This window comes from Capra hircus, chromosome 4 (genome assembly GCF_001704415.2).
Source record: "Capra hircus breed San Clemente chromosome 4, ASM170441v1, whole genome shotgun sequence".
NCBI classification, from domain to species: Eukaryota; Metazoa; Chordata; class Mammalia; order Artiodactyla; family Bovidae; genus Capra; species Capra hircus.
This window is the reverse complement of record NC_030811.1, coordinates 38,401,535-38,424,497: the sequence shown is the minus strand read 5'-3', so window position 1 is coordinate 38,424,497 and position 22,963 is coordinate 38,401,535. Positions and strand designations below refer to the sequence as shown.

General features: G+C 37.7%; 1 protein-coding gene across 2 annotated transcripts in view; it reads right to left on the bottom strand.

The window, feature by feature from the left end:
• Nucleotides 1-15,327, bottom strand: part of POU6F2 (POU class 6 homeobox 2) — a 391,233-nt gene extending 375,906 nt beyond the window's left edge. For both annotated transcript variants that reach the window (XM_018047519.1, XM_018047521.1), the window contains exon 1: nucleotides 15,047-15,327. In XM_018047519.1, coding sequence (XP_017903008.1) covers nucleotides 15,047-15,212 — 166 coding nt within the window. In that variant the 5' untranslated portion in view covers nucleotides 15,213-15,327. The remainder of the gene's footprint in view (nucleotides 1-15,046) is intronic.

Genomic DNA, 22,963 nt, shown 5'->3' with positions numbered 1-22,963 from the left:
TTTATTAAACACTCCCATGAGCAGGCACCTAACTTGTTTTCCTTTGTGTAATCTTTAACACCCTGAGCGTGTGCTAAGTCACTTCAGTCATGTCCAACTCTTTGCGACCCTTGGGCTGTAGCCCACCATGTCCTCTGTCCATGGGATTCTCCAGGTAAAAATACTGGAGTGGGTTGCCATGCCCTCCTCCAGGGGATCTTCCTGACCCAGGGATCGAACCCACATCTAGTATGTCTCCTGCATTGGCAGAAGGGTTCTTTACTTCTAGTGCCACCTGAGAAGTCCCGTAAACACCCTATCTGATTGTCATTCAAGCTCTTGTGTTGCAGAAGAGGAAACAGAGACAAAAGAGGCATAGCTCTGAGCATAGGCCAAGAGCAGTGATTTGAACCCTGGTTCCAATCTTTCTGCCTAGCTTCTACAATCTTTCTTCTTCCCCTAGCTTCGTGTGACTTCAGTGGGATGTTTAACTCTCTCTGAAACTTTGTGTAGTTCACCTTGATAAGGTCATATAGGCATCTTCTAAAACTCTGAGCATTTAACTGAAGCCCAATGCCATGTTCCTCATTTGGCAACAATGTGGTCAAGGCGGAAAGAAATAACTGTTTGGCCTGAGAGTGGCGAGTTCCATCAGAGAGAAAACTGTCCACCTCAGAGGAATACCACCCAAACATAGTCCACCACCAGGCGATCCAGTTGATCTACAAGTTAGAGAAGCATTTGCTGTCGCCCACAGACATATGGTTTCATATCACTTCCCACTGCCAAAATTATTTTCTAAATTTCTATGATTTTAAAGAATCACATACTCCAACGTTTCAAACTTAGAACAGAGGAAGATATGGAACTGTCCCTCCACCCTTGCTCACCACTTGGCCCACATGCTCTTCAACATGAAGATCATCAAGTACTGCCCCTTCTGGAAACTGCTCATAATCTATTGTAAGTCTGAATCCTTTCCTGAACAGACTTCGAGAGAAAGCAGTGACTCACGTTCCTAAAGAAGGAAGGGTACTGTCATCAGAAGGAAAGATGTACAGAATCTTTCTTTGGCCAATAAAATGTGGGGGGCTGGAAGAAGCACAAGCTGGAATCAAGATTGCCAGGAGAAGTATCAATAACCTCAGATATGCAGATGGCATCACCCTTATGGCAGAAAGTGAAGAGGAACTAAAAAGCCTCTTGATGAAAGTGAAAGAGGAGAGTGAAAAAGATGGCTTAAAGCTCAACATTCAGAAAACTAAGATCATGGCATCTGGTCCCATCACTTCATGGGAAATAGATGGGGAAACAGTGGAGACAGTGTCAGACTTTAATTTTTTGGGTTCCAGAATCACTGCAGATGGTGGTTGCAGCCATGAAATTAAAAGACACTTACTCCTTGGAAGGAAAGTTATGACCAACCTAGATAGCATATTCAAAAGCAGAGATGTTACTTTGCCAACAAAGGTCTGGCTAGTCCAGGCTATGGTTTTTCCTGTGGTTATGTATGGATGTGAGAGTTGGGCTGTGAAGAAAGCTGAGCACCGAAGAATTGATGTTTTTGAACTGTGGTGCTGGAGAAGGCTCTTGAGAGTCCCTTGGACTGCAAGGATATCCAACCCGTCCATTCTAAAGGAGATCAGCCCTGGGTGTACTTTGGAAGGAATGATGCTAAAGCCGAAACTCCAATACTTTGGCTACCTCATGTGAAGAGTTGACTCACTGGAGAAGACTTTGATGCTGGGAGGGATCGAGGGCAGGAGGAGAAGGGGACGACACAGGATGAGATAGCTGGATGGCATCACCGACTTGATGGACATGAGTTTGGGGGAACTCTGGGAGTTTGTGATGGACAGGGAGGCCTGGCATGCTGCAATTCATGGGGTCACAAAGAGTCAGACATGACTGAGCAACTGAACTGAACTGAACTGATGCTCCCCAGAAGCATGGCTCATTCCAAAGTCCTCACAATTTTGGTTGTTGGTTTTCGGATATCTGTTGCTAAAAATTAATCAAATTCTTTCTGAAAATGGCAAGTTCATCTTCAACTCTTAACAAAGTGTGGTAGGCTGGTGTTTGTTGGCTGCACTATAGGCACTCAGTAGGGCTCTACATACGTTATCTTATGTTCATCTCAAGACTTTCCTGTAAAGTAAGTACCATCAGTAACTCATTTAGAGATGGGGAAGCTGAGACTTCCCTGGTAGCTCAGACAGTAAAGAATCTGCCTGCAATGCAGGAGAACCAGGTTTGATCCCTGGGTCGGGAAGATCCCCCTGGAGAAGGGAACAGTGACCCACTCCAGTATTCTTGCCTGGAAAGTTCCCTGGAAGAAGAGCCTGGTGGGCTACAGTTCATGGGGTTGCAAAGAGTCCAACACCCCTGAGTGACACACAAGCTGAGGCTTAAACATTTTAATGTACTGACAGGTAGCAGAGTCAGACTCAAATCCAACCAGCTCACTCCAGAGCCTTGCCCATTATATTACACTGTACGACAAACAAACAAGAATCTTGGAAGGATTGTAAAAGCAGGAGAGGAAAAGATAAACTGATTTCAAGTATCCTTCGGATATGACTAAGGGACAAGTGCTAAAGAATCACATTTGTTTTAAATCATAAGCACCAAACTAATGGAAACACTATGAACATCTTCTGGCCTGAATTACTTCATAATCCTCTCTTCTTTCTCACTTTTTGGAGGTCATATGTCTTCTAAATTCTTAGGTTATGACCAATAAATAACTTCTGGAATGTATAACACTGAAGATTAAGATTTCCTGAAGAGTCTCATGACATGAAGAAGTAAATACAGAATGTCAGTGTATAATGTTGGTTGTGGGCTATTTACTGGTGGGGCGACCCTGTCTTGTTCATTTTTGCATCCTCAGCATCCTGGTAGTGGGAGAACTGGACTAGGTGATTGATTCTCTCTGATGATTCTCCACTGAGTCCTCAGAACACAGCTCCTTTCCACAAAGAGGATACTCACAAATATTTGTTGATTCGATGAATTGACTGTTGAATTTGTTAAAGGCAGAAACTGTAAAGTAAAGACTCATATAATAAGTAGGACAGATTATGGGTTTTGATTCCATGCCGTAATTACATTGTATATATGCACACCTCCTTTGTTTTGATATGTGAAAGTAGCACAAAGGTAAGAAGGTCAGTTTCAAAACACTTATTGCAAAGAAGAAAAATGTAAGAAATGAAGACACATAGAGTTGATGAAAATTCTTAGGAAAAGTAATTTCAAAGATTTAATATAGAAATGATCCCAGGATATCATGGTTTTGTTTTCATCAACTGTTTTATTTTGAGAGGAAAAACTGTTTCCTCTAACTCCTATAGACTTGCCCCTGCCCCACCACCAAAAATAAAAATAGAATGCTTCTTTGTATGGCTTTGTGAGTGTCAAAGAGCAAAGGAGGAAATGTGATGAATTTTGACAGAGAATAATAATAATAACCTTAAAGTTCCTTTATTTATTCTTTAGTACCCTCTCCAGAAAAGGGTATATATACTAAGAATGGCATAAAATGACAAATATAATAGCACTGTAATTTCAAAGAGTACAAAATGTTAAAAATTTGATAACAGTTATAAACTAACCTCATAATTACATTTATATTGAAAATGTCATCTTTTATCTTATATTAAATATATGAAATCAATTTTTAAAGTATTTAAAAATAATTTCACATATATATTTCTCTCCTCTGATAGGCACAATTGTGCTATTTTGCTTTTACATTGCATGAAGTATTTCATTATATAAGCTAATTTCAAATATTGTTATACTAAAGGCATTAAATCATTTTTATGTTCACTTGTTAAATGTTCAAACATGGTTACATTAAAGGAGACAATTTTAGCTTTCAGCCATCTATTTGAAATTTTTAAGTCATCTTTTTTTTCTAGGCTGCAAAAGTGTATTACCAAATAAACTGACAAAATATCTCAGCAACTAACATAAACGTGCAATTTTAATGCCTTCTAATCACACAAATCAATATGAGATTTTTGTGCTTGTGCATGACCTTTTTCAAATTATCCCCCCATTTTGGCTGAATCAGAACGAGTGTGGGCTATTTGATAAAAAACCCTAAGTGTGTGAAATAAGAGCCCTCGCCTCTTCTGCCAGACTCCTCTTGACAGAAAGATGATAGAAGCATCACATCCCTGAGAGAGTAAATGCAAACTGACAAGAGATGAGCCTTTAGATGTTGAATATAATCTTGAATTGTGCTTGAAGTGTCTTATTATCTTGTCTTTTGATGTCTGAAGGGGTGGCTCATTGTTAGAAAAAGGAAAACCCTCACGCATCTTTGCCATCTTTAAAAATTGTTTGGCCTTTAACAACTGCTCTTCCAGAGAATGTCCATTTCTCCTGACAATAAATATGGCAGGTCGTCAGCAAGTGACAAACAATTTACTTTACATGCCACACTTTTATGGGTTTTGAGAGCTCGTGTGGAAGTGTATTTTAAAAAGCCAAGAGAAATTAGCAGTATTACCAGTGTTAAGAAGATTGATATCTGTGAGCATAAACTGATGTGAAGTTACTTGTCCTGGTTATTTCCTGCTGCTTCTGGTTTTATATTTCATGGGTGCCAGATTAAAAATTCAAGTTCTATATTTATCATTGACTAAAAACAGTCAGGGAAAATAAAAAAGCAATCACGAAGTCCGACAGACCCCAGGAAGGAAATGTACTCATACCGATTTCCAGGGCACACGGCACTACTCAGAACAGTATATGAACAAAAATCCTTTTTCTAAGTAGAATACTCAGATCAACATTGAGCTTGCTGAATTTTGCCTTTTATCTCAGACCCTTCAGCACTTTTTAATTTCTGCCGTCCTTCTGGGTACGCTTTGCCCTTCATATCTACCATTTGTCTTGTGATTTTTGTTTTAACTTAAAAGTTTAATGATGTTCCCAGTCAATAGGATTCCTTAGCAGCTAAATCACAGTCATGCTAGCTTTCTGTCACCTAGCCAGATTTTGTGAAAGCTTTCAAGATCTTTTCTCAGACCTCCGTCACTCTAAGAATCCATAAGAATTCTCAAAAGGACCATAAACTGTTACAGGGTTCAGGTTATTGTATCATTATAAAAACATATTGATACACTACAGCCGACAAGACAGGTAGCTACCATCCTAGGCTAATACAACCTTGTCAATGCCATCAGCAATCTCCAATCTGACCAGTTTTTTGTTTGTTTGTTTGTTTTTAAAGCAGGCAGCTGTAGACCTTAATTCCTTTTAAAGTAATGCTTAATTTCAACACTTTTCTGATTGCCTAAAGATTCCTATTAAATTGTTGCAGAATTACTATGAGCATGAAATATAATTGGAGAAGTAAAGATTCAAGACTAAAGTGAAGATATAGACTTGTATAGCTGAAAATTTGAGCAATTCCTTAGGTAGCTCTTAAGAATAAAATCTGCCTTGATTTTAGAAGTCAGAATAAGATGAGCTAATCTAAAACAACGGTGCCTGTTGCTTTCCAAAACTGTACAAAAGTTTTCCCACAAATATCAAGTAATCCCTATTTTGAATATTTACCCCTGTATACATAACATGAAGTACATAAATATAATTAAACAGAGCCATTAAAGCGTTAGCTTTATTTGATATTCCTTTCATGCTTCTCATTTTGAAAACTGAATATTTCCTTTTGGACACATTTCTATTCTGCAATATTTTACTAAATGAAATTAGGTATGCTAAAGAAAAAAAAAATCAGGTTTGGAAAAGGGCATTTTACCCTACAAACCACTTCTGCATTTGTACACTTTTTAGTATGGGGAAAAAAATGTGTTTTCCTATTTAATTTTTTATTCTCTTCTACCCTTGGTTGGTTTTGCAAGAATTCATTGTGCAATAATAATTTTTCATGCTTTTTAAACAGCTTCAAATGTTTGCATTTTCAAATCAAATTAATCCTCAGCCCCTCTTCTGCTTTAATCATGATGATTCTCTCACGCAATAAGTAACCCCAAACCATTAATTTATAAAAACAGATCTTGCCATATTGATATGAAAAGACAAATCACCACATATATGGCCATTAAGAACTGCAAAAGGAGATTAATTACACCACAACTATTTTAAAAGCAAATGTTTAAAATGTGATTTCTTTACATGCATCAACCACCCATCATATACTGCTATGTGTATATGTAAATATATGTTTAGGCACATGTAATTCTTTCAGAAATGTGTAACCAAAATTGTACTTACTGCCTATTGCACAAATGCCTTTTACTTTAAAAAAGAAAAAGATAAATATTACATTGTAGTATATGTATATCTCACAAGTAGACAAATATTTACGTTCCCAATATTTAGAGTCTTCTTTAGCATGGGCAAGTTCTGCATGTTTTTAAAATCTGTTCCATATAAATCAAACTGTATAGAAACCCCCAAATCTCTTTACTGAATTAAATTGCACAAATTCTGAGAAATCCTGTTGTCGCCTCTGCCCAGTGAATAGCAGCTTCAAAGAAGACACTGGAACTTGGATTATAACCCAACTGTGCCTGAAGCAATGCTATAATATAACTAGTTGTCCTTTATTGGCAAGCTATTAATTTTATCTGGAAACAATTATTTTAAATATACTTAGGTAAGGGAGAAGGACATTTAAGTGATGTGTGGATACCTTTCTTCATTTTATGATAGAGAAAATACATGCATATTACAAATTTAGCAAGACAACTTGAATCACACAAACACAGGAGAAAGAACAGAGAACACACAGTAGACACTCACAAATACTTTACACGGGTAGTGTTACATTCATTCACTGTGCATTCATAGTGCCTTAGAAAGAAAATGCAGGAAAACAAGATAAAATATAGAAGTGATAAGAAAATGGAAAATGTGCATTGTTAATTTAAAACACTGTATTAATACTGATCTTTAAATATGGGTTTCTTGACTTTCACAAACTTTTCTCACCTGAGTTTTTTTCCCTCATTAATAGGATGAAATTAAAATAACACAAGATATTAAAAAAATACATCAATCTGGAAAATACTATTATTTCATAGAAAAAGATAAAGCACTCAGAACACATTCATTAAATTGTTTTATTGTTTCATGTCAAGTGTTATTGGTCCACAATAAATGTCCTAAAAATATCTTAATATTTTACCTCATTTTCAGGCTAGCAGGTTTTAAATTATTCACCATGTTAAGGAATGCAGGTTTCATTACAGAATCCCATTTTCAAATGGTCTTCAGTACCACAAAACTCTTATGTAATGTATTTAATTATGCAATGATGTTATCTAGTTCCTTTAATTGTAATATGATCATTTTTTCTATTTTCAAATAGTTTTGATAGTAGTACAGTCCTCTAATAAAAGTGACTCATAATATATTAGCTATGTTGTTCCAGGTATGTTGTTGTTTCATCTTAATGAAAATAAAAACCAGTATGTTCTTGCCACTCTAAGACCTTAACAGTACTTTAAAAGAAAGAATAAGAGAAGTTTGAGCTTAGACTCTCTTTTAAAAACTCAAATGAAAAAACCTAACATCTAGGTTTTTTAAATAAAAAGTATCAGTTAACGATTAAAAAGAGGAGTTATGTGCCTTGACTAGGGTGGTTTTTAAAAATGATTTTTGAGCATTTACTCAAAAAGTTAATTTCCATTTCTTTGAGAATGACAAATTTCTTCAACCAAAAGTGATTCAGTGCTACTTTCCCTGACCTCTGCATTCACATTAAAAAGGATTGGTCCATTTTTGATAGCTCACAATAGTGTCTCAACATAAAGTAAGAGATGTAACCAAACTAGTGTGCCCTTGTTTCACATTTGTAAGCAATTTGATTCTTTTTTAAGGTGGACTATCTTTTTCTTATATCATTATTTTATTGAAGTATAGTTAATTTAAAATGCTGTGTTTGTTTCAAGCGTACAGCAGAGTTACAAAAGTTATATGTACTCATATATATTTTCTTTTTCAGATTATTTTCCGTTATAGATTATTACAAGATATTGAGCAGAGTTCCCTGTGTTATACAGTAGGTCTTTGTTGTTTATCTGTTTTATATACAATAGTGTATATATGTTAATCCCAAACTCCTAATTTATCTCCCCCTCACCTCCTGCTATTCCCTTCTGTAACCATAAATTTGTTTTCTATTTGTGTGAGTCTATTTTTGTTTTGTGAATAAGTTCACTTGTATCATTTTTTTTAAGATACATTTTCTCTCGATTTTGAGAAGCAGAGGTGGGAGTTTACATTTCAAACACTGAGTCAGGTCAACAGGTTTAATAAACACACCTCATCAGAAGCCCCCAGAATGCCAAAGCCCAAGTAGTCCTTTATGAATGAATTTTAATATAAACATTACTTGAAGCTATTTTGAAAGAAAAGCCCAGTGTTGACAGATTTAGAACCTCATTCAGGCTCATCGCATAGGGTATATGTGCAACTGTAGAATACCATTTCAAAACAATGCTCACTTATTTCCTTCTCAAAGAAAAGACATTGGAAATTTAAATGGGGAAAACATTTAAAAACTAAGACTGAAATGGCTTTCATAAAAGGACAGCTGAACAAAAACACCAGTGGAATACAGAACCTAGGAAGGCAATAAACAAGAAAATTTCAGAGCCACTTTGGCCGTCCACCCATCCAGTGGAGAATGGCAACTGTCACTATGAGCTTTCTCTAGCTACCTCTGCCTTTGGATATTTTTAAAAAATTTATTAACCTGACAGCAGGAAGCTTTACACAGATTGCCCCCTGACAGGGTGCCAGTTTGGTATAAACACTTTGCTATCGTTTTCTTTAGCATAAGAAAATCAAGAAATAGGAGAAGTGGAGCCAGGTGAAAATTTGGGCAAGCGCTGGCTCCTCCAAGGGCCCCCATTCCCAGGGAGGCCCCGGATAATCAGGAGCAGCCCAATAGCAGAGCCGCATCCTTCATCCTTCCTCCTTCATATCTACTTTCTTTTTAATGTGTGCATGTCTGATGTATTATTAATCCCCAAACATAAACCAGCAAGGTCGCCAATCAAAGAAAATACCTGCTCTCTCACAAATTATCTGTTTACTGTCTAATAACCAGTAAAGCCCACTGCCAAAAGTCACTTATATCTCATTTTTGAAGTGGGAGAAATATTTATTTGGTCAGTTCTTGGGAAGAAGAATACTCTGTCATTAAATTGGGTAATTAGCAAAGAAAACAATCTACTAAAGGGCTGAGCCTTGGGAGCCTGAATCCAGAATGCCCCTCTGTTTATTAATTATGACACAAACCAAGCTGTATGAAGTACAAAAATATTATAATGTCATGTAATCTTTAAATTAAAACCTCCCAGACATTAAAAAAGGGGATCATTTGAAGGGGTGATGGTACAGAGTAATGTGATTTCTAATACTTCACCTTCTTTCCACTTGTTTACAGGACCACTTAACCACAAGGACAACAAACTATAAGCATCCTAGCAATGAAAATGAAAGAAAAAGTGTAAATTTGTATCTGCATTTTGATTCACTAATATATTACGGAGTAGTAGCATCCTCAGATACTGCAATATAGAACTTTAGTCTTTATACAGAGGTCTGACCTCAGTACCCCAGGCATGGCAAAGAAATGGAAAAAGAGAACACTGAGAAAGTTCCCACTGAATCTATGTCATATATGGTGTACTTTCATCCATCACAGTGACCCATAGAAATGAACGCAGTTCAGTGTAACATAGTGAGAACATGGTGAGAAGTTTGAACATCAGAGACATTTCATAGGAATTTATTTTTATTTCCAAGCTTACACATTAGTGATATTCAAAGTGGATTCATTTATCAGTGCACTATATTAACACTTTTTGGTGAGGGGAGGGACACTAAACTTAATTTGTCTAAACATACACAAGGGATTTTATAAAGAAATACCTTGGTGTAGTAGACTTTCTTAAATGTTAAGAAATGCCCCTACAGGCACACTCCCCACTCAGTAATCAGAGAACAACACCTCATGGGCTTGTTTGACTATGAAACCAGAATTGATTTTTGACAAATACCTTATCATGCTCCTCACTTACTTATGCAAATTGAGGTTTCTACTGGTTTCTTTTAAATCACTGGTTAACTCTAATCTCTGACTCAGATTAGTTGACTTTAAAAGATGTTATTTTAAGGTTTCTCTAGCAAAACACACTTTCCTCAGTGAAAAACTAGTATTTATTTTCAATAGCCATATATCGAAACTTTTAAAGATCCAAACATGGTACATATTTTCAATACATCTATTTCTCTAGAGAATTTTCCTTATCAACTCCCAGCTAAATCCCTCTTGGGCTTAAGCCCCATTACTGATTCCTTGGCCCCAGCCTATTTTATCAGAATATTATAAATATCAAGACATTGAAAGATGTTTAAATAAAGTAATAGTGATGCCATGATGAAGGCCTTCACTAATGCACAGGCGAGAGGCAGCTTTACCACAAAGTGCAGTTCTTATAACACCCCACCAATGACCTCCACGCTGACCTGCAGAGCCTACTGTCTCAAGGGGTGACAGACAATTTAGTTCTTTATCCTTTTGTCATTGAAAATGACTCCACTACCATAAATTCTAATCAAGTCAAACTGGATGGCAATTAAAAAAAAAATCTCCTAATGCATGTTTCTATGAGAAAGATAACAGAAAGGAAAGGAAATGAAAAACCCCATAGAGAGTACCTTTTCTAGGCTAAGAATCACTGAGTCAACTTTCAATCCTTTTGCAATAGTTCATAAATAAATGACATTGAAAATACCCACCCTTATAAGTATCATTCCATGCAAGTATCATTGCTTTTAACTTAAAAACACACACTATCATAAGAGAAAACCAACCACCAATTTTTATTTCAGGTACAATGTTTGTAAATGTTTTTGTTTGTTTGCTAAACGTCTCAGCTCAAGGCTTTAGAGCTGTGTGCCCAGTTCCCATGCAGTGGGTATAAGTAAGCAACAAACCCAGCCACGCAAGGTAGTTGGGACTGCAAGAAAAGCAATCATAAGATTTAACTTGAAACAATAAAAATATTCCCAGGAGGAAGACTGTTAATAAATCATCTTTCGAATTTCAAATATATATGAGAGAAAATATTTAGGGCATGTTTTATATGATCTCACTTCTGCTGCTGTGACTGCATGGGAAAACTTTAGTGCAGATTTTTTTCTAGGGATATATATTATTTTTATCCTTTCTAGGGCCATTTTCCTCACCAAGTTGTTGATGCTACCATTTGAATTTTAGCATCCAACTTGACTGAATGTGGAACATTGAATTCTTGATGGGCATAACTAAAAACGAAGCACCACATTGACACAAGTGCTATAAATGTCACTAGAGAAACACAGCAACCTCTTCCCTTTGAGATTGTTTGCCAAAGGCCAGTTTTGAGAGTGGTTTCGAATATGGACATCACTCATCACATATTAAATGACTGGCCCTGTGTGGCATCACTCATCTGATCACAAGGCTTAAATAGGGAGACACAGAACCAGATTCTCTGGCAATACTTCCTGAAGTGCAAGTCTACTCTCCCTCCATACCGCTTTCTCCGGCTCAGAGCTTAGCATAACAAAGTCAGAGACTGAAAAGGGAAGACTTCTTCCACAGTCTTTACAGGAACAAATAATGCACTACTTAATGATATCACAGAGAACGGACCAACCACATGTTTCTCAATGAAATGTGAATTCATCTCTCCTAAGTGTACTTTAGTTTCCATGGCTGTTCAAGTTAAGCAAAACATTTCCTCTGATGTAATTACTTTATAAAACACAAGGGTCCTTTTCTGAACTTTCTCCTTAGGCTGGCATATGGGCTGCTGGTTTCTCCTTCTGGTATGCTGAGCCGCTCAGAGCACTGAAACAGTCTGCACAGTATGTTTCCCTTTAGATGCTGTTAAGTGCAGAGGTGCAATTTAAGGAGAGGCATAAAAGGCCCAAAGGTTCCTGGAATTTCCTTTGTTTATCCATAGAGGGCATCTGTATTAGTCTTTCTCCTGTACTTTTGGGCTGAAGGTGTCATACTGTGAGAGAAACAGACTTGTCCTCTGGACTGCTAATTTAACAAGACACAAAACGAGGATGGAGCTCCAAAGAACTCTATTTATACTGAAATTTCGGTTACAATAAAAAATGGAACTGTGTCTCCTGTCAGTAAATGTCTCTCCACAAAAGTAAACAAATCATACACAAAAAAATTGTCTTAATCTTCTCCTTTCATTCCAGAAGCTTGGTTTTCAAAAATACAAGGAACATGCTATAAGAAGCATGGTTTGAGAGAATATGTTAGAAAATCATTGCTTAGAGATAAACCTGGACACTCTCAGTTATTTAGGAAGAATGCAATTCTCCATTACCAAGAGAAGAGTATAATCATAACCATATATTAAAAATGAAAAACTTGAACATACTCAGGTCATATAATAATCATCCATTAAATTAGTATCAGTTAAGTGTTGCCAAAGTTGAGAAAAATTCTGAGAGAGTTATACGAAAAAGTTTTAGCCAGTTACATAAACTAGAATTCCTAATGCTAAGTCCCCAAAATATTTAAAGGTGAGAGCAGAACAGACCTAGTAGCTAAGGAAACCTGCAAGAACATTGAGATAATAAATGGTAAGATTATTGTTAAATGAAATGGACAGGATAAATATTCAATTTAATTTTCCATCTATCAGAATTTCACAGTAAAATCAGTTTGGGAAAAAAGGCATCCCTCTGAGGTGCTTTCTAGTCTGTCTGTCTCATATTTTCTTCAGTTTTTTTCTTAAGTTTTCAAAACTGCTCATCTGCTGGTTTCTACTTTATCTAATAGAAACTGGAAAATATTCACATGGTGTTTAAAAAGCACCCTAGAGATCAAATAAAATTAAGTGAATAAACAAGATATATTAGATATAAGATGTAGACTTTGCAGGGTTTTCAGCCACAGACTCAGAAGGTGAGCATTCCAAAAAGTAAAGACGAGTATCATCTAAAACCTACTAAGATTTCTAAAGTTCACTATGGTTCTTCACTTTTACTCTGTAAAGATTCCACTTAAAAAATATATTTTCAAAGAAATTTTCATTCAAATTTCTTTGATCCCCCTCCCACCTTGGATTTTTTAAAAAGTTTATTTCTCTATACACCACACCAATCAGTAAAAGGTGACATAACAAATCTATGACAATTTTCAACACTGGAAAATCTAAACAAATGTTGAGAAGTCAAAGTAACTGCTTTAGTTGGGGAAAAAAAAAAAACAAACAATTTGGGGTTTCAAGTCAAAGTCCACAAAGAACATTTACTTTTTAAAAATGCACGCAAAGGTTAAGAACATATAATTCATTATCTGCAGTTATGTTGAATTCATAATTGATTATATTTTAAAAGTCAAAGTGCTTGGTATTAGTATATTCAACATCAAAGAGCCTGGAGCGCGACTTTGGCCTTCCTGTAATTTACAATTTTATCTGCCTTCTCTTACTAACCCTTTGAAATGAAATGAGTATTTTAGGACATAACTCTTCCTACACAGATAAAAACTTAGACTACAACAAAATATTTCTTGAGAGTGAAAATGCTAAAACCTTAATGCCTAGGTATGGAAAATTTATGTCAGAGATGAAACTGCTGCTTTTCCAAGAAAGGGTCATAGGACCAAATTTCTTGTAACTGGCATCTATTATACTGTTAAGTATAAAACAGCATTTTACCAACAGAAAATTTGATACAAAAAGTTTCTCTGCAACACTCCTCTAATGTTAGATTGAGTGAGTATTTAAAATCAGATGAAAGCTCCTTTGCTGAAGCTGGCCTGAAGCTGCCAAACTATCTATGGTGCTTTCTTTCTATAGTTTTGCATTTTTCAGCTTATCTTTTTAATTGAATTAATAACTTTCTTAGAAAATCAGTCTATACTATGATGCTGTGTTTCTTTAAAATTCAGGCACTTGACTGTTTTTAACTTGTTCTCTTCCTGATCAATATATATATATATACACACACACACACACACATATCTCAGGTTAGTATATATAGGTATGAACAGGTTAGCATGTGTTATATATGTGTATATATAATATATATTTAGTGTCATAAGTATATAAACACTTGGAAATAATTAAAAGCAAGTGTTTCAGGAACAACTGTTCTGAAAACCTAATGTCACTCTATCCCATAAAGTGCTTCTCCAGCAGAGACATCTATCACCATCCATCACTCAGTCACATGCCTCAACACAGCCTGGTCCCCTTTCTGATTAGAGATCAGAGTTGCTTGAGTTGGCTTACAGAGTGTCGTCTGTTTGAATGACAGATGTCTTTGCTGGAGTGGCACTCTGCTTGTTCTTGTTTTGTTTACGAAACAAAGATTTCTAGAAAGGATCTGGGCTGCCTCCACATTTAGGATGAGGCTGTAAACATCTGTTAAAAGGGAATGGCCGAGGGGAGGGATGCCAAGCACCTATTTTCTTCCCTCATCAGGCTTGTAAAAGAAAAGACGTTCATTCTAATTGTGATTACAATATGTTATGTTTTTGAGCCATACCAGGAGCCACCTTTGTTTACCTGCAGAGAATGACCAGTATTGATATTTTTTCAGTTCCCCTCTTTGGTCTTTTGACTACAGATAATAACTCTTTACTCTCCTTCCCCTTAACAAAAGGCGGCGAAGCAACCCGAAACCGAGTCGATATTTATTCAATAAACGTTAACCAATTCTCACAATGGAACTGATTTCCTGATGATGATTTTCATCTTCTTTTTTTTCCCCCCCAGTGATTTCTAGCCTGGGGACGCTAGCAATATCTGACCAGTCCAAAGGGGCAGGAGGAAGTTCCTGGTCGGAAAAAAAGTTTGGAGGACACCCTCCCAGCCAGCCTGGCATCAGCTGGGGTGGCTCAGCCCCCTCCAAGATGCCAAGATCCTCTTTGGTACTTAGAAGAAAATTGAATGAACAACAAGGGGGGAAAAAAGAGGAGGGGTGGGGGTGTGGATGGCTCTTCCGGACACCATGGTAGGAGTGAAATGAAATACCTAGACAGACTTACCGAAGAGCTTGCTGGGAGTGTCCTCGCTGTCATTTGATTCCACGGGCGCAAGCAGGGGCTCATTCAGCTCGCTGTCTGAAGTAGCAGCCTTGTCCTCACCTCTCAACTCCGCATTCATTTCACTCCGCACTGACAGCAAGGGCTTACTGACTTGTCCAGCTATCATTGGATCCTAGGATGGGGGAAAAGAGTGAAGGGGAGGAAAAAAAGTGGCCGCTTGAGTGTGTGCGTGTCCTTGTCTCCCTCTCCTCTTCTCTCTCTCTTCCACACACACACACTCCCTCTCTCCCCTCTCTCTTATCTCTGACTGCTCCCGCTGTTATTGCTGGCTGCAGTCAAGTGAAGAGCTATTACAGATCCGAGTTCTCCATTCCTCCCCACCCTATTAAAGCTCAACTAGCATGAGAGAGATGCAGGAGGCTTCCGAGAGGAAAAAAAAAAAAAAGGAAAGAAAAAACTTCTTTGAAAGCAACCTAACCAACACAGCTTTAATTGTGGGATGTGCTTTTGTGCGAATGTTTTTACACCTTGTGCTGTCTTGAATGCAGGAAAGGGGCGCGGGGGGGGGGGGTGGGGGGAGCGGAAAGTGCGGGGTTTGTACTTGGGCAACAGACTCAAAGGAAGGAGCACCCTAGGGAGGACCCATGGGCTATTTTAGGAAGCCCTCTCCCTGGGGGAGAAGCAATTAAACCTTATCCCGAGAGCAGAAAAAAAAAAAAAAAGAGACAGGGAGAAAAGAGTCCTCCAAAGGCTTTCAATGAAATGAAAGAGATTTCTTATGTAAATTCTAGCAGTATCTTTAGAAGTTGACTTCGCTGGTCCCAGATTTGGGACTGCAGCTGACTCCAAATCAAATGAACATTTGAAAGCAAACAACAAAAGAGATGAAAATTGGTTTACAGTTTTTGAAAGGAATTGGAAAAAAAAATACTTACAAACTCTGTTCAACAATTCGGATACCTAGAGCACCCTACTCCCAGAGCATTAAAGAAAAAGAAAACAAAGATCACCTCCAAAAAGGCAAACTTTACCCCCCAGTACTTTAAATCTGCTTTATCTTCAGCTCATTAGGAGGGCATTTTAGGTTCAGCATTATTTTCCAAGGGAAGCCTTTTATTCCACTTGCTAGCTAAGGCGCATGATACTGTGGTGGCACCGATATCGGATGCAGAAAAGCCAAAAGTGCCCCTTTTGCGTTATCTGGGAGCTATTTATTGCCAAGTTCATGCCTAAATGGTTCCTGAGCAGGAAACAGGTGACCAGTGCCAGAGCAGGTGGGGCCACACGCTCCCTGTCCCATCATTACATTGGTTGCGGTTTGCCTGTGGTTATTTTTTTTTTAATGTATTCATGCCTGAAAAGTGAATTTGATATGACACATGATAATCTATGAAAATGTTAATCAATACAAATAGTTTAAGCTGTCATCAAATGCACTTCTTTAGTCAATACTCATACCACAGAAAACAATGTCACTGTCACCAGGGCTTAATTTGCACAGCACTTAAATATTGGACTCTGTGCATCAATGCACTTCTTCTTCAAATACTGTAGGTAAACACATTTTCTCCCTATTTAAGGCTGAAGCACTCAGCACGCATTTAGCTGAGCTGAATCCTCCCTTTTGAATACCTTGATAGGTCCACTGGAGGGCAAAATTAATACTTAATTGAATCTCACAGTCATCAAAATAATCAATACTTTTTTATTATTTATTCTTTACAGTCTGTTGACTGTTTCAAACCTCTGAGGGAATGGTGGAAAGGATTCATGGCTTTGAAACACTGTCATTTAACAAGGTAATTTTCAGTGGGGCATTAGGGGTTGTGAAACATATAATAAAACAAAAATGGTGGCTTATAATAGGAAGAAAGAAAAGAATTATATTTCTGCCATCTAACAAAACAGGATAAATAAAAAAGCAAGTGCAGAGAGAGGGAGAAAGGAGGGGGACAAGGGAAGCGAGGAAGACTGGCTTTTGAAGGGTTTTATCATATCAAGAGCAGAGCCGAGCTTTCATAATGCTGACATTTCTCATCCTGACAATCCTAAACAAGTGGAAAGGATGAGATCGCAGATATCATCTTTCATCACATTCCCCAGCTTAAGAACCAACATGACAGCTTCTCTCCCCTTTACACTGTTAATTACTAAATAAAATACTACTCTCTGTCAGCATCAGATTATTGCAGATAGCAACCACAAACATTCCTCCATTGTCTTCCCCCTCGAAAACGGTGAGACCTACCTTGAACTCTTTAGAGAATAAATTAGGCTTGTCTCACTGTATTGTAAATATTTGAAATGTAATCAATGTCATCAATGCGGTCGATGCACAGTATTGTCAGCCTAAATTTGCTGGTGATAGATTAGCATTTCATTTACTGTGTTTGGAGGCAGAGGTTTGGAGCACTTGAAAATTGGCGGGGGTGGGGGGGGCGGGGGGGGCGAGGGTGGGATAGGGATGGGACAGGCAGAGGGGAAAGGCGACACAATTGTTTGGATTCTTCTGATTTGGTGAGTAGGGAAGGGTAAGGCAGGAAAGGGAACATTACCTTACCTCGTAGCTCCACATGAAGGAGAGTGCCCAGGTTTAAATTCTAGGACATTCATTTTACTTTATGAAACATTGAATCCTCAGTCTCTCTGATCCAAAGAAGTGGGTGTGACTCATTTGAGACCTTCAGTCTCTGTGGCCACACTGCTCATTTGAGCATTTTTGAAGATGGTGTTAAAAGAAAACTTGTGTTGAGAATGACATTCACTACCCTCGTGATAAGCCAAACATGGTTATTTATGTATCTGGGCAGACTTCAGAATCTGGGCAGACTTCAGAAAAGAATATTCCATTCCTGCTTTATTTGTGAATGGTCAAACTGAATCCTGAATGCCACAGAGGAGCTGAAATGCAGCTGCTAAGTTCAAGTGCACTTAAATCTTTAAGATGTTTCAGTCTAGCTGATGTGTGCAAAACATGTACTGGCAGATGGTGTATATTCCTGACCATTAGCTCTTCTTCTTTAAATTACTTTTATGTACCTCATCCTTGGCTAGGTTTCCAACTAGTGTCTCAGTGACTTGAGCTTCGAAAATTCAGGAGTTTGTCATTCATATACTCATTTGATTTTTCATGTTACAAAATCCTTTACCTTTTCCATGATGCAGCTGTAGCCCACATATATATGTGTTTGACATGGTTAAACAGCAAACCCCCAGTGAGGTAGAGAGCAGACAGCTTTTAATCACAGCTGCAGCCACTGGGGGGTCCATTTGAAAATGTGTCATAAGCAGTAACCACAGAGTACAGTCTTAGAAGGGATGGGTGGGAAAGGGAGGGAGTGGTGTGTGGTTACCTTTTTCAAGTAGCACTTGACTTGGAAGTTGTTTTTTCCCTGCCCAAAGAGATGGCAATGTGTAAAATACTTTCTGCCGAAGTAAGGAAAGGATTTCCAACATGCACTGACCTGGGTACGCGTGCAACTTCCACATGTACAAGCATCTCTGAAGCAACAGATAGGAAGAGAAAGAACTACTGCAAGCCAAAAATACCGTGGGTGAAGACTTCTTACTTGAAAATTTGAAACTGTCACAACTAGAGTTGTAGAAGTTGGGATTTCTCTGCAGTTCATTCATCGGCCCCAGTTAAAGAAAGGGACTTGTCCAAGATGGATCTCATACACAGGACATGCATGTGCCACTATAGGGCACTCACAAGGGTCATAAGAGATCCAAGAGCCAGACAGTAAACAAAAGATGAAATGAGAGATTCAGTTTCCATTAACAAAATGTCAACAAAAATTTTCACATCCTACAATGAAGGGACTACAGTCAACAACAGAACCACAAATAGTTATTTAAATCTCCTTTGGGTATTGTTAAAGAAATAAAAATAGATCACATATATTGACTGCCTTTACCAAACAGGCAACTCAGCTATATTTAATGTCACTCAAAGTATGCAAGGTATTTACCTCATTTCAGGGATGAAGGACTGAGACGCAGAGAAGTTAGGTGACTTATCCCAAAGCCACACAGCTAGTAAGGCAAACCTGTATTTTGAACCCTAGGAAATTCATTTCCAAAAATCAGCATTTTTTTATACAGCACCCTCTACTGGGTGAAAAAAAACAAGGATCATGGATTAGGTAATCCACAGTGTTTCCCAGAACATCAATTATGGACCAGGAAAGGCTTTAAATCCTGGAGAACTGATTCCCACAGCATGCTGTGTATATTGTCTTATTTGCTTCAGTCTCTAGAAACGAAACACCTCTCTGTCTGATGCTGCTTGAGGACAATCCGTGGGGTGACAGGGTGCGGTATGTGGGACGTCAGTGTCACACCTAACATAAACTCAGCAATCACTTAACTACTTCATCCTCGGGTTTCTCATCTGGAAAATGAAGGTGTCGAAATAAAACAGTATTTTCCAAAGTGTATTCCACAGAACACTTGTCCTAAAAAAGACTCTACAATGAAGGAGTTTTGCAATCATACACACATAGAAAATACACCAGAAAAGTATGCCGGGAAAGAAACCGATTCAACTCTGACTAAGCTAGCGTTTCCCCAAATTATCTGACCATGGAAGCCCTGTTCCTTACAATCTGCATTATATTATCTAACGGACCTAGTGCTTCTTGAAACATTTTAGAATGTGCCTGCTTAGATTACAGCTAATGTAAATTATAGTTCTAATTTTTAACCATCCTATAATAATAAGCTAGAAGGCTTCAGCAAGTACATAATTGTTCCAGTGCTTCTCATACTCTTTTACCCAATTAATATTCCTTATAGTTGATTCACAGACAATTATACACAGCTTAGTATACACTAACTGTAAATACTCTCTTCATATGCTAATTTCTGATTCCCTTCAATTTTTAAATAAGGATGTCCCCATGTATTTCTGTCATAAAACCTTTATGTGAAGAGCCGATAAAGGGCCCTGTGAGAAGGGAAGATTCAACTTAGACTTTCACCAGGCTGTTAAAAAGAATACCAAATAGACAAAGATATAATTCAGCTAAGGCTTCAATAACTTAACCAACAGAGTTTTTGTAAGCATAATCATTCTCATTTTATAGTCAGAGAAAACTAAAGATAGCGAGATTATTAACTCAGCAAAGCATCCGTGTCCGGTGGCAGCCACGCGTTGGAAATACCCTCACCCCTCTAAACTGAGCTTGAACTCAGTCCAGCATATTTTTATGTACACACAAACCAACTATGAAGCAGGCAATCAGAACAGCTTTGAGGAAAATGTAAATTAGATAGACAGGCAGGCTTTAAAAATCCAAGGAAACAATTCATTTGGTCACAAAGTGCCAGAGTAGGGCAAAGTTATACTCAACAGAGCTATTTCTAGAACTCAATAGAAAAATTACATCCATTATAAAGAAAAAGAACTATATTGGATTTCTCTTCCCTCACCCCTTAAAATGCCATGTTTCAATTTAGGAAACAGTAGAAACAAATTACCTACAGCCAATTTAAGATGCAAAGACAGCATCATATTTTGTATTTAATTTCCCCTACTGCAAAGAAGTAAAAATCAAAATCACAAATGCATGAAGAGGAAGAAAGCAGACCATAGTGAGTTTGGGGAGAAGGAAACTTCAAGAGTGGATTTTGTTACCTTAGTCATGAAAAGAATTTTGTTTTTCTCTTTCTTTAACCAATTACCAAGTATTAATAAGGTTAATGAAGTTAGTTCTCAATATAAAATTTAATGTACTAAAGAATGTTTTCCTCCAAAAGTCACAGAGTTTCTAATTCAATATTTTACCATTCAATACTTCTTCCTTCTAGCAATATATTTTAAGAAGACATTCTATTTGACTTTTGAATATAAGACCATAGTTCATTTTTGTTTTCCCTTTATATATGTATCTATATATCCATATTTATATACCTATATGTAACATACATACAGTTGAAAATTCTGAAAATTGATGAAGACCACAAGACAATAAAAATACCATAAATTTACCCAGCACTGATTATTTTATTTTAAATATCACTTCCTTGACTGCAAACTAAAACTGTTTTTGAGAAAAGCAGGAAATTCCACATTTTTAGCAAATACTCAACAAACAAAATTTGCATTACAGTAAATTTGATTATAAAGCTCAAACATGTATACACCCTCAGTAAAATCACCCCACAGCAGATTTTCATAGCCACACCTCAATCCCAACCCAGGTTGCCTTCTTCAACCTGATACTCCCAACTGTTATTTCTTTCCTGTCTCTCCACTTTTAGTTAATCCTATCCCATAATAAAGAAGATGCATGTTTTATGAAAATTAAGCAGGGCATTCAAAACAGAAAACGAACGCTGGACTTTGGGAGTAAAGTACTCAGGAAACTTCAGGACACTTCATGGATGTCCCCTGATATAGCATCTGCATGACTGGCATGAATCACTGTCTCTTCCATCTTGGATTCTGGGCCAACGTGGCTTTATTTATTTCAAAGAAAAAATATGAGACCTGAGCAAGGTCCTCGATAGATAGTGGCATAGGAATACGTTTTGAAAGGTAGAAAGTGTTACACAGAAAGACCTTTTTTCACCACACCTCTTCCCTTGTTAAAGCATCCAGTGAACTGTGGGTTACTTTTCTCTCCATACCTTCAATTGGACCAGGAAGGTAAGCTGTAGTGGATGCTGTGATGTGCTACACAGATCCTTGATTCAGGACCAACACACTCACTTCCCAGCTGCCAGAGATGATGGCCAAGGATATCCTTCCCAGGAGCCACCTTGCCTAAATGGAGCTTCTTCCAAGGTCATGTCCCTTCTTTCAGGGCAGCCTAGATTCTGCCTTATGGCCTTCAAAGGCCAGACTTATTCTCTGCCCCTGTAACAGAAAAGGTTTTCAGACCCCTGAGGTCAACTCTGAGTTTGGTCAGTTGCCTTAATCGATATTCATGATCCAAAGCTGGTATTTAATCAGAAAGTCCCCACTCCAGGCATGGCCACCACAATCCCACAGCTATATCAATTCTCTGTCAACCACTCTCTCAACCTACCTTTTGCTAATTAGTACAAAGCTAGTGGAGGTGATGGAATTCCAGCTGAGCCATTTCAAATCCTAAATGACGATTCTGTTAAAGTGCTGTACTCAATATGCCAGCAAATTTGGAATACTCAGCAGTGGCCACAGGACTGGAAAAAGTCAGTTTTCATTCCAATCCCAAAGAAAGGCAATGCCAAAGAATGCTCAAACTGCCACACAATTGCACTCTTCTCACATGCTAGCAAAATAATGTTCAAAATTCTCCAAGCCAGGCTTCAACAGTACGTGAACTGAGAACTTCCAGATGTTCAAGGTGGATTCATAAAGGGCAGAGGAACCAGAAATCAAATTGCCAACATGGATTGGATCACAGAAAAAGCAAAAGAACTCCAGAAAAATATCTACTTCTGCTTCGTTGATTACACTAAAGTCTTTGACTGTGTGGATCACAACAAACTGTGGAAAATTCTTCAAGAGATGAGAATACCAGACTACCTTACCTGCCTCCTGAGAAATCTGTATGCAGGTCAAGAAGCGACAGTTAGAACCGGACATGGAACAATGGACTGGTTCCAAATTGGGAAAGGAATACATCAAGGCTGTATATTGTCACCCTGCTTATTTAACTTCTATGCAGAGTACATCATGAGAAATGTTGGGCTGGAAGAAGCACAAGCTGGAATCAAGATTGCTGGGAGAAATATCAATAACCTCAGATATGCAGATGACACCACCCTTATGGCAGAAAGCAAAGAGGAACTAAAGAGCCTCTTGATGAATGTGAAAGAGGAGAGTCAAAAAGCTGGCTTAAAATTCAACATTCAAAAAACTAAGATCATCGCATCCGTTCCCATCACTTCATAGCAAATAGATGGGGAAACAATGGAAACAGAGAC